The sequence below is a fragment of the Nuphar pumila genome, chromosome 12 (assembly GCF_984573655.1).
Source record: "Nuphar pumila chromosome 12, dmNupPumi1.hap1.1, whole genome shotgun sequence".
NCBI classification, from domain to species: Eukaryota; Viridiplantae; Streptophyta; class Magnoliopsida; order Nymphaeales; family Nymphaeaceae; genus Nuphar; species Nuphar pumila.
In genome coordinates, this window is record NC_143260.1 from 103,734,200 (window position 1) to 103,749,723 (window position 15,524).

A 15,524-nucleotide genomic window follows, 5' to 3' on the forward strand; every position below is an offset into this window, starting at 1 on the left:
GGTGTGACATTAGCTCGTACTATTGAGGCCGAACAAGTGGGTTAAATGTAAACCTACGTTGTACTGACCCCGTGAGAAATTGTGAATATAGCCGCAAGTCATTCTCAGCAAATTGCCAACGTAGCCGTTAGTCATTTCAACAAATGAGGGTCAAATGTGAACCCTTCTCCTACCACAGTGGTGTAAGAGGATCTTTCACTCCGATACACATAATGGAGTTTGAGCTATGTATGCCTTAATAGTACACTATAATTTGTCGATTTGATGGATGATGTGATAACATGTCCCATACTTTGGTGCCAACCTCTTATACTCCTTGAGATTAAAATATGAAAAATATAAATTGATTTAATGAACACCTTATGAGGCTCCAGTGCCCATAGTCGGCCAAGAGTGGTGTTCTGGGTTAACGAGATGAAATTAATATGAAATGGTTGCAAGCATAGCATGTAAAGAAAAAGCAATGTAATTAAAAACTAAAGAAAATGTGATCATGCATAAGATACTTCATTATTGCATGTTTAAATTTTATTCTATGCATAAATGCATATTGAATTTAATGTGAGCATGATTGTGTGCTTAAATTCTATATGAGCATAATTGTATGCTAAATTGAGTTTTATCATGATTGCATGCTTCAATTCAATAATTATATGAATACATGCCTGAATAAGATATATTATATAATTGTATGCTTGATTGATTGTGCCTAAGAATAAGCACATGATACTCTTATACGTTAGTTATTTGTTATGCATGTATTGATGTATGTGTATGTTGTGTATTTGAGCTATGCATAATATATGCATAGAATTTGTGTGGATCACGTATATAGATATACATGACTTGTGTGTTGAGACATAGCACAAGAAGATGCATATTGCGTTCATGGTTACGTAATGAAGTATATAACCTATCATGGCTTTATAATTATGTGTTTGACATTCTAAAGACCTAGTAGGGTTCTACAAAATTATACGGAGTCATGATTTGTATCACGCTCAGTTTCTTTACTTTTTCAGATCCAAGTACGTTGACAGAGGATTATTGCAGTATGATAACTTTGATTTTTTGGATGGATTGGATTAGACTTCTGTATAATTTTGATTATGTTTGTAACTTTGAATTTCAATTATAAAATAAATAAAATAGATTTTTGAATGTGTATTATAAATATCTTGAATTGTTTGATTCTATATCTGTGATGCGCCCAAAATTGTGGATTGTTTTCGAAATATTCAAAAAGACTTATGTTGTGTTTTCAAAGGTTAATATCTTTATTTAAAAAAAATCCCCTAGATTTTGGGGCATCATAATGGGTCAGGGTGGGTAGTGCCTCCTGTTCCCCCCTATCACAAGGGGCAGGCAATGCCTGCCCAACATGAGGTGTCCCCTCGTTCCCTAATCCCTCACCCCTCTCGGGCTCTTCCCCAATTTTGCCTTTGCTGCAGCCAAAATCTCTCTCTCTGAGGCTCCACCACTCTGCCCTCTCTCTCCCCACTCTAGTGTGCCCTTTTCGACGCTAGTGTCCCCTCTCTCCAACGTGGCCACATTCGATGTCCCCCTCTTCGACATGCCCACATTCTACATCAAGTTGCTCTCTCTCTCTCTCTCTCTCTCTCTGTTAGAATTTAAGGTTAGGGTTTTTAGTTTTTTATTTATAGCTTAGATTTTAGATTTTTTTGTATTTTAATGGATTTCTTGTGTGAATGCATGCTTGATTTTAGGGTTAAAGATTTTTTTAGGTATGTTTAGATTTTAGGGTTTCGATTTTTAATGCCTATTTTGCAATTTATTGAGTGAATGCTTGCTAAATCAATTTTTTTCAGGTATGCTTAGATTTTAAGGGTTTTGCATTTTAATTCTTAGTTGTGTAATTTATTGAGTGAATGTGTGTTAAATCTGAATGTTTTTTATATACTTTAGATTTTAGGCATTTTGTATTTTAATCTTTATTTTTGTAATTTATTGAGTGAATAATGCTAAATCTATTTTTTATATGCTTTAAATTTTAAGGATTTTATATTTTATATTTTAATTTCTATTTTTGCATTTTATTGAGTGAATGATGCTAAATCTGTTTTTTTTAGTATGCTTTATATTTTAGGAGTTTTGTATTTTAATCCTTATTTTTATAATTTATTGAGTTAATGATGCTAAATTCAAATGTTTTCACGTATGATTTGGATTTTAGGGTTTTGCATTTTATTCATATATTTTTGCAATTTATTGTGTGAATGATGCCAAATCTGTTTTTTTCGAATATGCTTTCAATTTTAAGAGTTTTGTATTTTAATCCCTAATTTTGTAATTTATTAAGTGCAAGATGTTAAAATATGATTTTTTTTTTGTTATGCTTTAGATTTTAAAAATTTTGTTTTTTAATCCTTATTTTTGCAATTTATTGCGTGAATAATGCTTAATCCAATTTTTTTTGTTGTGCTTTAGATTTTAAGATTTTTTTTATTTTAATCCTTATTTTTATAATTTATTGAGTGAATGATGCTAAATCCAATATTTTTCAGTATGCTTTAGATTTTAAGGATTTTATATTTTAATTCTCATTTTAATTACTGAGCGAATGATGCTAAATCCAAATTCTTTTTTGGTATGCTTTTGATTTTAGAGATTTTATATTTTAATATCTTTTTCTGTAATTTATTAAGTAAATGCATGTTATTCGACCCATACTGCATATTTGTAAAAGCTGTTCGCAAAGAATCAAACACTATGCATATACGGTAATGTTCTAAAAGAATCCCAAATTATTGTGTATTTGTTTCCACCCTGGCTTAAACTTCTGGCTCTGCCATTGAGAACCGGCCCACTTAATGGGCCTGCCCCCCTGCGACATAAAACTCTGGGTTGAGGACACGAGCCGGCCCACTTAATGGGCCTGCCCTCCCTGCGACATAAAACTCTGGGTTGAGGACACGAGCACCTACAGGACTAGCCAGGATCAGGTGCCATCACATAGCACACCTGTGCAGAGGCACACTCAAAGTGTGCTATGTGATGGCACCTGATCCTGGCTCCTACGTGCCCCCAACCGGGTTAAAGCAACAGCAGCTGCCATGTGCCAGTGGGAATCAATCCTGTGTCTTCAGCTTGAGACAGGACCCTACTGTATATGTTTTTAATTTTATCAAAGGTTGCTTTTTGTGCATGATTTAATAATGAAAGTATGAGGTCCTTTTGTATGGTGGATTAAGACAATAAAAAATATCACTAATGTGGGATGTCATCACTAAATAAAAAATAAAAAATGTGGGATGTCTTCACTTTCCAACTACTATTTAGCATATCTTACAATTAGCCCCATGAAGGCACAAGTTATCAATGTAACGCATTGCAAAAGTGTACAAAGCACAAGGTGGTCTACGAGTCTGATATTTAACCGCATCTGTTGCCAATATCATAAACTTGCAAAATGCATCGGGAAATCCTCATCCAGATTTTTCTTTCCAGTTATGTCAAAGTGGATACAAAGCGATGTCTTAGTACTTTCATCACAGAACAGGGTTATGATAGAGAGGACAAGGAGAAACTGAAGACAAGATGCTGATGAAAGAATGATAAATTGACAGATGAACACCAATATAACCTACTGATACACTTGCCGACTCAAAACAATATTTGGATCTATAGAAGAGAAAATGTGCCTTCTCATGGCAGCAATTACAAAACTTACTACCATGGTTTCTCTCGATGCAACAATAAAAACTCTACCTATCAAGAACTTACACCAGGATTGTGAACACAGCGATGGTGGCAGAGGAAGACTTAAATACATATGAGTATACAGGTGATCCAATGGGGGTTAATCTTAAGGAGCACCAGACAGAAGCATCTTCATGGTCTCATATGTCATGAAGACTATGCCAACGCTGGGGACAACCTTGTAGTATTCGGGAAGAATTCCCCTGTACAATCCACGAAATCCTTCAGTGCGAACTATATGTGCAAAAGTTCCAAAAATCCCTGTACTATAAATACGAGCTCGACCTGCAGCCCCTTCTAACTGCTTCCGCCGTCTCACCAGATCCAGAGGGAATGTTGCTGGAAATCATACACAAGGAAGCTTCAGCATTCCAAGGAGAAAAATTTATGTTCCTTTTCTGGCTAAAGAACCGTGGCTTACTTTTAAACCAAGACATGGATAAGAAAAATAATGCATATAATCTTTAACTTTCCAAATTAATAACATTATGAAAATCGGTACCACTAACAGCAATTTCAAAAATCTCCTTTCTTTGGTTCTGAAGCCAATCTTTCTGGGTCCAGTAATGCCAGCTCTGCTTTATGAGCGGATGTCTAACCTATTCAGGCACATATGCAGGCAAATTTCATTGATGCCAAACACAACAAAAGATCCAGAAGTAGAGAATAATATGCAATAAGAACCACATCATTCAGCTTTAGGAGAAGTGCATGCTCATGATAGTCCATTCTTATTGAGGGGCTGCTGCTATGTGTACCATTTTTTCCCTAAGGCTAAAACAGGACTGGCATTACTTTAGGAAACTACAACACACTCCAACAATCCAATTACCGAGTATAAATGCAAGGCAGAGACAACCTACTTAAAAGAGGTAGCTCAAATTGCTGAAACAATAAATGAAAAAAGAAAAGAGAAATGAGAATGCATAAGAACTAAATGAATTATCATTTCAGAATTATTCCTGAATACCTGTTGAGGCAGATATGCCAGAGAGACTTCCACAAGCTAGGCTGACAAGCAAGGGAGAATCACTTGGCCTATTGTGAAAACAACAAGTTAAAATATAATGCTACAAGAGAACCATCACAAAATGTGAAACATGCACAGAGTTGACATACAAAAAAAGATTAGGTACCTTTGCAATTGCCAAGAAGATCTCAGAGTTTCATAAACACAAAAGCTAATGGCTATATTGGGACCCACCCCCTGTATCATGAAAAACCAATCTATCAACTCATACAAGTCACCATAGCACAGCAGAGAGAAGATTGAATACACAAAAAAGAAGAAAAAGAGTAGCATACCAGAAGAGTAGCACCTAAACCTTTATACAGCCCCCTAACACCCTCATCTCTGCAAATGGTGTAAAGCGCATGTGATATCCCTCTGTAATAGATTACATTTGTCTGCCAGGTTGTAGATGTAGTCAGTTGTTCTGTTATCAAACATAATCTAATAGCCCTAACAAATAATACATATCACAAGGCATGCAAATAGCTAATTGAATAGATGGCCTTCTCACTCTCTTGCACACTATCGCTATATAGAGCGCAATAGAAAAATCAAAAGGATTTCTCCCACAAAAATAATTTCAATAAAACTGCAAGAATCAGGAGGGGAAAAAAGAAAAGAAAAGAAACTTTATACCCTTCAAAACTCACAATTTAGGAGAAAAAATTAAAAAGAATACAGTGTTCTGACCCACCCTCAGTTCCGTCAACTTATTTTCATGGGCTCAGTGTTTTTTTTTTTCTTTTTTTGCACGGTGGAAGTTCATCTTTCCTCTTCCTCAAGATTTCTGATTTGCAATTTTTTTCCAACTATAAAAAGATTTCTTTTTTCATACAACCATTGTAAATGGAAAATCCATATTTACAATAAAAACCATTTTAAATGGCTGTTATTAATTTTCACGTTTTTAACAATTCTTTGGCTTGAAATTCTAGGTGATGATCAGGTACGTAGAGATGAACCAGGTAACTAGGTGAGGCTCAACATCCAGGCATTCTTTGTTGCTTTTAATTATGTAGGCTGATACATTTCTTAGAAGTGAAGGTAAATACATTCATAGACTTTTTCTTACAATTAAGAGCTTTATCAATGGATACATTTATGACTTGATACCTTGTCTGGAAAAGATCTTGATAGCAAGGTTCTCGACTCTTACAGCTGGTTTGCTTCGTGACTCAAATACGAACAGAAAGAGAAACAGTAGTAGATCACCAGGAAAAGATGATACAGGTGCCATTTAGCTGAAAATATGTTCATGAGATGCAACAGTTGTCCAGCTATGCAAACTTAAGTCTTAAAAAAAGTAGAATGGAACTATGAATGAAAGTTAACAAATGTGCAAGAGTTGTTGTGAATCCTAGCAATTTCTCAAGGATTTTTTTCTCCAGAAAACTGCCTCCATGCATGCTTTTCAGAATATCTTTCTATTTTAAATCAAACTAAATGAAAAAGGTTTCCTTATTTGAAAGATATTGGATAAATTTGTCTCTTGGACAAATTTTTGGGAAATCAAATGAACCCCAAAAGTGTCATGTCCCTCTCCACCCAGCAATATTACCTTGCTGAAACAATGACCTATGCCAGATCAGCCTCCAGTTTTGCTTTTGCTTATAATCCACAACCTAAGAATAAGTTCCCAGAAAAAAGTGGAATTCTGAACCAGAATGGAAACATCCAACCAAGATAAACTGGAAAGGTTCTGAAAGAAGAGATAGACGGATTGACGACTTCTTTCTACCACGGGACATTATACAAGGGCCAGAAAAGTGAATCTTTTCTTTATCAAATTAGACCAGGTGGGTAGCTCGTCTATCGAAGTTAACCATGCGATGACTTTTGCTCTAGGAGATAGAACCCAACTGATGTGGATTTCTTACAGATAGGAATTGGCCTGGCAGCATTTTTAACAGGCCATTATAGCATGGTGACACAAAAAACACACCAGATAATGTGCTTCTCTACCAAACTTTGTTACCAACATCATTTGAGTGTTGGCCAGATTTATCAAGATCAAATGGGAAAAAGCTTAGCTAGTCTTTTCTACTGTCACTATCCGAGATTCAAGCTTAATATAACAGATGATAATTTAACTTTATGTAAAGGTAAACCCTGAATGAAGCTGATGTGGATAAGGAATCACAAAAAGTAATTTGTAAACAAGCAACCATCTAAAGTCTGAAATCATTAATTGACTAAAAAAGAATCTCCAACTCAAGATTACAGCTATGTACAGTTTTACTCATGATGATTGCTAAATGCCTGAAAGAACAAATAAAGTGCACAGTGCCACATGGAGACGCTTTAATTAATAGGTCAGCCGAGGCATTCAATTTTCATATAGTTGGCTCCAAGCAATTATCTAATACAGCAAAATCCAGGATATCAAACAAATCACCTGTGCAGCAATCCGTGTCCTAACAAGATCCAATGGGTATGTGATAGAAGCTGCTGTTATTCCTGCTAAACCACCACCTGTAAGACGTACAAAAAGGTCTGCACTCACATTTTCTCTATGTGTATCCAATCCAGGAATCGACTGCAGGAACTGCAATGAGAAAAGGTCTGCATGTCAACTTAAAGTTGCAAATGGAATAAAGCTATTAAAACAAGAAATCTAAAAAAATTTACTGACGTTTTTGTATCGCTCATATGCATAAAAGCTGATTGATGAGTACGGAAGGCGATGCACGATCGTAACCAAATTTCCCTTCCAAAATGCTCTGAACCCTTCTTCATAAAAAATACGAGAAGCCTCATGCCATATGCTGGCCTTGCTCAAAGTAGCAACATCAGAGTGCATGCCTTGTACCTGAGGAAATGATATGTTCATACAATTGAGTTAACATATGCCATCAGGCCATGTGTATCTAACATAGATCTAGAGGTAGTGCTGCAGAAATTATGGGAAAACCTCCTCATAGTCATTAATCAATGCCAGCTTTCACTAGGTACCAGAGCTAACCACTGAGTGATGCCAATGATAGCATTTACAACTTGTACATGTTGAAGATTGACATCAATCACACAAAAAAGTATAGGAACCATATGTGCTTCGTTGACGGCGATGATTAATGAAAACACAACAAATAGAGATATCTTGATGAGTTCATCTGGATCGTGCTTTGACATAGTATTTGCTACAACATCAAGCATAATGGATGTCCTAGACATTTCATTGCAAAATCACATCCTATCACAAACATTATCTCTCAGTTCTTGCCAATAACCCCCTTTTTCTGCAAGAACTTTTGAAGCTGGTATAATGAAGTCAGTACATCATGATGCACAATGGTCATACAGTTGGCCAAGCCCTTATATGGGCGAGGTAACAGAATTACCCCTTTAAAATATCATAATATCCTTCAAAACATGAACAGTATTATGAAAAGAAGATAAAATTTGAGCAAATAAAGACCAGGAAGTCTTGTGCATGGTAACATTCACCATGAAAAAATAGGGCAATGAGTGAAAGAGAGACTGGGATCCTGTCTTTGTTGCAACAAGACTGGCTTTTTCCTTTTAAAGCCAAAAAAGAAAGCGGTTCACACTAGAATTATAAGAAATAGGAAAGAGTTTCTAGAGGGACAACAATTGGAAAAGAGAAGACAAGAATCCAGCCCTCCAAGATCCGATTCACCTCATATCTACATTTGATCAGCAAATAGCTGCTACTTCATCAAAATCACTCTGTACATGCATGCCAGGGCAGGAACCAAACCAAGCCCAAGCCTAGGCTGCTTGATCTCCTCTGTACCTTAAGTACCGGGCTCAGATTTGAACAACTTCAAGATCAGCTTCATTGAGCTTGGTTAAGCTCGGGCCGAGCTGTGTCACATGGGTAGTTGTAAAAGGGTCATATATCTGTGTCAACATGGCATGACACAGTTGCGAGTAGAAGTACATGCATATCATTGTTATGTTTCATGTTTCTATTTCATGATGATTACTCTCTCTCTCTCTCTCTATATATATATATATATATATATACACACACACACACACACACACACACACTCACACACACACACATGTTTTCTGAAATTGCTTTGGTGCCGCTGCACCCATACAAATACAACATAGCATGACAATCACATGTCAGCATTGCATGGGCCCCACAACACCTGAATGCGGCCCCACTCAAAATCAACGCCATGAGATTAGTCATATGAGTTTGCTTATGAGAATCAACGCCATGAGAAGATTAGTCATATGAGTTTGCTTATGAGATTCCTCATGTTTCGACCAAAACTTGTGGCTACCATTGTTCTCACACCATGTTGTCTTAACTGCCAAACCAGGATGTCATCGTCATCCCCCAAAAAAGGATTACATACCCCCTCCCAACCACGCTCACACCCAGAGCCCCTGCCCGGTGGTCGTCAACGACATACTCCATCCCATGTAGTTACTCTCCAATCACTGGAAACTGGTACAGAATAAGCATGCCCAACACTATAAAATCCAACATTCCAACACCACCAAGTATCCACAACTTTCACACACTCGTCTCACCCACTTCTTAGGCATCTCCTCTTTCTATCCCAGTATATTTTCCCCTTTTTCCAAAATCCAAATATTTCGAATCAAAACAAGCATTTAGAATCACCACAACCAGAAAAAAAAACGTAAATTGACACAAAACGTAAATGAAAAGACTAGAGCGCCTCCATTTCACTTGACACAACTTGAGATTGCTGCCAATTGCACCTTCTTCAGCTCAACTCGAAACTGGTTTTTCCTATATGCTCTCGATGAAACAAATTTCCTAAGAATACTGAGTGAAAAAAAAGGAAAAAGGTTCTGCAAGAAAATTCTTGATCATACTATCATACGATATCATTCTCACCACTCCATTGATCACTTACCAAATAATCGTCCTAAAATGACAAGTCTACCAATTCACACTTTCTATTTCTAATAATAGACTTGCCCAACAATTAATAAACAAACGATAGAGAACAGTAACAAGCCAAAAGGTACAGATATCACACTCTTGCACCAATAACACAACCAAAATCATTTTTTTCTACAATTTATCATCCTAGAGATGAGATTTCCAAATTCGAAAATCATTACCGAAGAAAGAAACAGAACAGAGGAAAGCCCAAGAAAATGGAGGAGAGACCGAGGGAGGAAGGTGGATACCTGGAAGAGGATGGTGAGGCGGGCAAGGGGCGCAGTGCAGGTCTTGCTGACGGCGCCGGCGATGCCACCGGCGAGCAGCTGGGATACGGTGCCGATCTGCGACTGCTGGACGGAGTGGGCGTACTTCCTGACGCCGGCGCGCTCTAGGCCGCCGGAGTTGAGCGACTGCGAGCACGCGGAGAGGTGCGCCGTCGCTTCCGTCTGCATAGCTCTAAAAAGACAATCACCCTCCCCCCTCTCTCTTTTCCACCAAACACCCCACCTTCTGTTTCAGCAAAACCCTAGAAAACTCCAGCTTTGCTACCAAACCCTAATCCTAGAATCTCTCTCTCTTCCGAAAGGAGAAGAGTGCTCGGAAGTGAGAACCGAGAAGAGTTGTGATTGGCAAACGGGGGATTTAATAGCAGAAAAATCGGGAAATTGATTTAGGGAAACAAAAAACAGAAGAGGAGAAATAGGAAAAAACGGGAAATTTGGAGGAAACGGGTGAAACCCTAGCGGGAAAAACAAAAGATCAGCCGAGGCAGTGAAGAGGAAGAAGGCCGGAGATGTGGGAATTCGAATATCCACGGACCTAGAATATTCCCTGCTCCGATCCGTGACTAGGATCGGTTCTTTGATCGTCCTGAATCGGATGGGTGTTTAGAGTTTGGATCCGTAAACTTAGGTCCGTTTGGTCTTGCAGGTTAGGTTAGGTTCGGGTTAGGTTCGAGTCTGGATACAACCAAACTTCGCATAACCGAGATTGAGCTAATGGACTCGAACTCGGTTTGAAAGACCAGCATGAGATCCTAAATCAATCAGCACCTTGTGCTTAATGGAGTCTGCATCAGAATACTATGTTTTTTCAGACTTTTTTATGCGGATCTAATTGAAAGACCCGATTTCCGATCCAAATAATCATCTAATTGGATCGGTAGATGATTACTAGATACACCTACAGGCTTTTACGAGTCCCATTTCTTTATTTCTTCTTATCCAGAGCCAGTTATTCTTAGGGGTGTCAATGGGTCGGGTTTGACCCGGATTCAACCCGTACCAAACCCTATAGGGTCAGGGTTTGGTGATAAATAAGAAGGTCCAATTAAAATTCAGGTCGGACCTGAAGTGTCCGATTAATATATGTAGTTGGGTATGGTTTGTGAAATTTTATACCAGACCTGGGCCTGGCCCGTTCCGACTAATATCCACAAATTTTCAATGTAAAAAAATTACTTTATGGGGTATGGTCCGTGTCTGATTCATGTAATTCTTCTATGATCCCGGCATGATTTCTCTTATGTTGGATCCAATTAGACCTGAGTCCAGACCCAGTACCATCATCTCAAATCAGGTCTAGGTTTTGTTCCACCTAGGTCCGAACCAAACCCGATCCGTTGACACCCCTAGTTATTCTACATCCTTTCATCTGGATAGTAATGTGTACCAAATTTTTTATTAGTTCTTTTTCTTTTTGAGTTTTATGTTTTAAATCTGACAGTACAGACATGATCTACATGACTAGATGCAAGGATGTCAACGTGTCAGATGTAACCCAATATCTGTCCCGAATCCGAATCTGATTAGTCAGGTTTGGTAGCCAAATCTGGATCCAATTAATAATCGGATTCAGGTTTGGTATTAAGTTTTTTTATTTAAACCCGAACCAATAAAATGTAAATACCGGGTTTTAAGCTAATCAGATCCAGGTTTGGTTTTATCTTTTTTCATCATAATCCAAATCTGATTAGGTCAAACCCGATTAACTTGGACTAGATTATGCTTAGATCTGACCAGAGTCCCACCCGATTACAACCCTATCTACATGCTTGGTTTTATAGGAACCAGCTCTTGGAACATCCAATTATGATATGTAAGTAGGTTTTTGAAGACTTGAAATCAATGGTTCAATTTTTTTTTTACAAATATTATTTTTTAGTTAAAAAAAACATGATCCATGTGTCGATTCCTAACAAATGGACCAATGCTTTACACATCTGTATGGTCAGATTTGTAAAAAATAAAATAAAAAAATCCAAAATGCTCTGTCCAAACTAAAGTTGAGCACACACACACTACCTTCCACACAAGAACCTGTGGCTGCACCTTGAGAATCTAGGTGATGAAGTTTTTTTTTGGTCCATCTTGGTGCATCAAAGTTGGGCTTCGAACAAGTTACTTTGCAAGAATCATGAAGCGTGCATCGGTTGCTTGAGGGGCACTGTGCAAATGAGATTCACTTTATAAATGTCATGAGAACTCAAATTTCATGAGGACCAATGAGATTCATTTTTTTAAAACGACTCTCGTTTGCATTGGGATGAAGGCGTTGTTGTTGTTGTTGTTGTTGCTGCAACTAACTCTCGTTTGCAAAGGCAGATGAGATTTACTTTCTCATGAGGGTACTTTTTATGTTTGGTTGCTTTTGCAAAAAAACAAATGAAATGATCGAAGATAAATGAGTCTTGCCCAGTTGGGGCGAAAATATATGACTTCTTAATAGAAGTCACTCTATAATGCTTTACACATGATAAATGTAGGGATGGCAGTGGATCGGGGGAAACAGGGCCCCGCCCCGCCCTGTTTAGATTAGGAATAGAGGACATGAAATGGGGATAGAGGTTAAAATCAAAACCGGTGTGGGGATGGACTTAAGCTTTCCCCCGCCCTGCTCCCACCCCATTCTCATCCCCATCCCCGATCCCCGTTAGTAAAATAACTAAAACGCTTTTAGGGATGGCAGTGGATCGGGGAGAAACGGGCCCCACCCCGTTTGTACCGAGGATGGAGGACATGAAACGTGGATGGAGGTTAAAATCAAAACCTGTGCAGGGATGAAGTCGGGGGATGGAGGGCAGAATTTTGAGACGGGGCGGGGGTGGAGACCTTGTCCTCTGTCGCCGCCCCGGTCCACTTCCATCCCTAGATAAATGTGGCTCGTGCATGCAGGAAATTGAAGAATAAAGCTCTCTCTGATATGATTTCCAGACGATATTCACAAGTGCATGGATATAAATAGATATGTTAAGATGCTAGTTGCATGTTATCCTAAAGTGACCACAACCTACAAAACTGCATTAATAACTCCAAATTCTCTTGGGACTTTCTCAAGATCAAAGATCTCTAGATACTAGAAATTGCATATAAAAGTCGCATTACTAGTCGTAACAAGTGACTAATAGATCAACCAAAATGAATTTATGCATGCAATCGTGCACTAAAAAACACAACTTGTAACTATGAGAGAGAGAGCCGAAAGAAGATCAACATTAATACTCTTGAAGATCAACAAAATGTTGAACCCATGAACCGAACAAAATAGAAAACAAAACTAAAATATAGAAAAAACAAAAGCTAAAGAAAAAGAAACTACAGACAGCTAGCAACAAACAACAAAGTCAGCTCAACCAGGATCCGCTGGATTAGAAGAAACCACCGTTGAGTGAACGTTGTTCAGATGAAAGGAGAGGTCTCTAAGATGCATACATAAAATCGCATATACGTCAACCAGGATTTTATTGACAAGATGATTAAAGATGACCGAAATTTGACGAAAAATAGCATCATTGCGTGCCATCCAAACAAACCACCAAGTAGTAAGCAACCATGTCTTCCAGATCAATCTCCACCGCTTGCATCGTCTAATTTCAATAGGGCCTAGGAGCAGATCAAGCACAAAAGACTCATCTTTGACAATTACGTTCGGAGATCTCCACGTCCTATTAAATAGGGCCACAAAGATTGGGCAGGACCAAAATAAATGAAAAGTAGTTTCTTCAACGGCTTGACACAACACACACCAACTTAGAAACTGAGAGAGAGAGAGAGAGAGAGTCATTTGCAAACTGCTGCATTCCCATTTGAAGCTAAGCTTAATTATGTATTGTACATACGCACACATACATGAATTCTTAGTATCTTTAATATTGCTTCATGCACAAATCAAGATAAACAAAAAACCTTACTGTGTATTAAAGAAATCTTCGTGCCTATTATCTTATCTACTCTGATCACTATATTAGTTTTTCCATATACGCTATCTTCTTATCATCAAAGTTATGATTATTTTTTCTGTCTGAAAAGAAAAAATATTATACCCAACTTGTGCCAGAGGATGTTTTCCCCTCACTCCTTTAGGGGGTGTTTGATCGTGCATCACGGGGGATGCCACATTGATCAAACGTTGCCGCGTTCGTGGAATGGTGAAACATCGTTGCACCCCTTCCCCTGTTATGATTAGAACAGAACAGTGAGAACCACTTAAAAAAAAAAACACATGGGTGGAGGATGTAACCCCGACCCTCCCTCATTCTCTCCCCCTCTCTCTCTCCTATGCAGCGACCGACTATCGAGGCCCCTCTCTCTCACTCTCGATTTTCTTCTTTCTTCTCCTTCTTTGTTTCTCTCTCTCTCTCTCTCTCTCTTCCTTTTTCGTTCTTCTTTGTTCTTCTTCTTATTCTCCAATTAAGGTTTTTCTTTCTTTGATTTTGTATTAGGGATTTTTTCACTCATTAGAGTTTTTATTTGATTTTCATTGATTAAGGTTTTATTTTTAATTTTATTGATTAGGACTTTGAATCAAAGAAAAAATATTTGGGCTTTTGTTATTTAATTTTATTAAGACTTTTCTTTGATTTGATTAGGACATTTTTCTTTGATTTTTTTTATTAGAGCTTTGAATAAAATATCTTTTATTAGGGTTTTCGATATTTAATTTGATTAGAGCTTTTTTCTTTGATTTTTTTATTAAGGTTTTGAATCAAAATTTTTTAATTAAAGTTTCTTATACTTAATTTGATTAAGGCTTTTATTGTATTTGATTAAGGTTGTTTTTCTTTGATCTTCTTTTATTAGAATTTGAATTAGGACTTTTTATATTTAATTTTATAGTTTATGGTTTCTTTGATTTTATGGTTTATTTTTCTTGTAATTTAGAGTTTTTTGATTTATTTATGGTTTATTTTCTTATATTTTAAGGTTTTATGATTTATTTATGGTTTTTGCATTTGTATATAAAAAATATGAATTCTTATTTTTCTCTTAAATTACATAAAATTAAACATTTTTTCGTACTTGGTTCTAGTTTGAGATTTATATTTAGGGCTAAAATTCATAATTTTTTTATAAACTTTTATAATTAGATCTGATATGACACTAATTAAAGCATTTATATATCAAACAATATCAATTCTTATTTTTCTTAAATTACTCAAATTTTAAATAATTTTTAGTGTTTAGATCTAATTTGAGATCCATGTCCAAAACAAAAATCCATAACAAACATGTTAAAACACTCATTTGGTTGGCCGAGTCCTACAATCCAAAAAGAAGTTATTCAACCCATTATCTATTGACCGCACAAAGTAAAATTCAGAATACATAGAACACAATTTTTTGTCCCGTCGAAACAAACGTTGGGTGTATTACAATTATAAAAGTTTAGAAAAGCATGCATTCTCTACATGATGTTCTAATGTTTCGTCCAATCCTGCACGTGCCATCAAACACACCCTTACTAACGATAATGTTTTGGGTATGAAAGGCTCTTTTATTTTTTTCAAAATTTCTCCTCATTTGCATTTGAGCCAGGACCGATAAGTAGGGATGGCAGTGGACCGGGGGGGCAATGGGGCTTCGACCCGCCTCGCCCCATTTGGACTGGGGATGA

The 15,524-nt window shown here is 37.2% G+C and overlaps 1 protein-coding gene across 1 annotated transcript; it reads right to left on the reverse strand.

The window, feature by feature from the left end:
- Window positions 1-3,431: 3,431 nt before the first annotated feature.
- LOC149821417 (uncharacterized) lies at window positions 3,432-10,397 on the reverse strand. The gene is made up of 7 exons (XM_089982290.1): window positions 9,878-10,397; window positions 7,365-7,541; window positions 7,128-7,277; window positions 5,026-5,127; window positions 4,857-4,927; window positions 4,691-4,758; window positions 3,432-4,059 (listed from the first exon to the last, which is right to left on the reverse strand). Exons 1-7 carry the CDS (start codon window positions 10,082-10,084, stop codon window positions 3,827-3,829), a joined length of 1,008 nt encoding a protein of 335 aa, XP_089838416.1. The 5' UTR covers window positions 10,085-10,397; the 3' UTR covers window positions 3,432-3,826.
- Window positions 10,398-15,524: the final 5,127 nt, after the last annotated feature.

What these genes read in the sequence shown, in the direction of transcription:
- LOC149821417 (XM_089982290.1), bottom strand. Translation starts at nt 10,084, where the DNA reads ATGCAGACGGAAGCGACGGCGCACCTCTCCGCGTGCTCGCAGTCGCTC. An exon ending in GGACACGGATTGCTGCACAG is followed by an intron (nt 5,128 to 7,127) that starts GTGATTTGTTTG and finishes ACAACCTGGCAG; the next exon opens with ACAAATGTAATCTATTACAG. An exon ending in GTTTAGGTGCTACTCTTCTG is followed by an intron (nt 4,928 to 5,025) that starts GTATGCTACTCT and finishes TTCATGATACAG; the next exon opens with GGGGTGGGTCCCAATATAGC.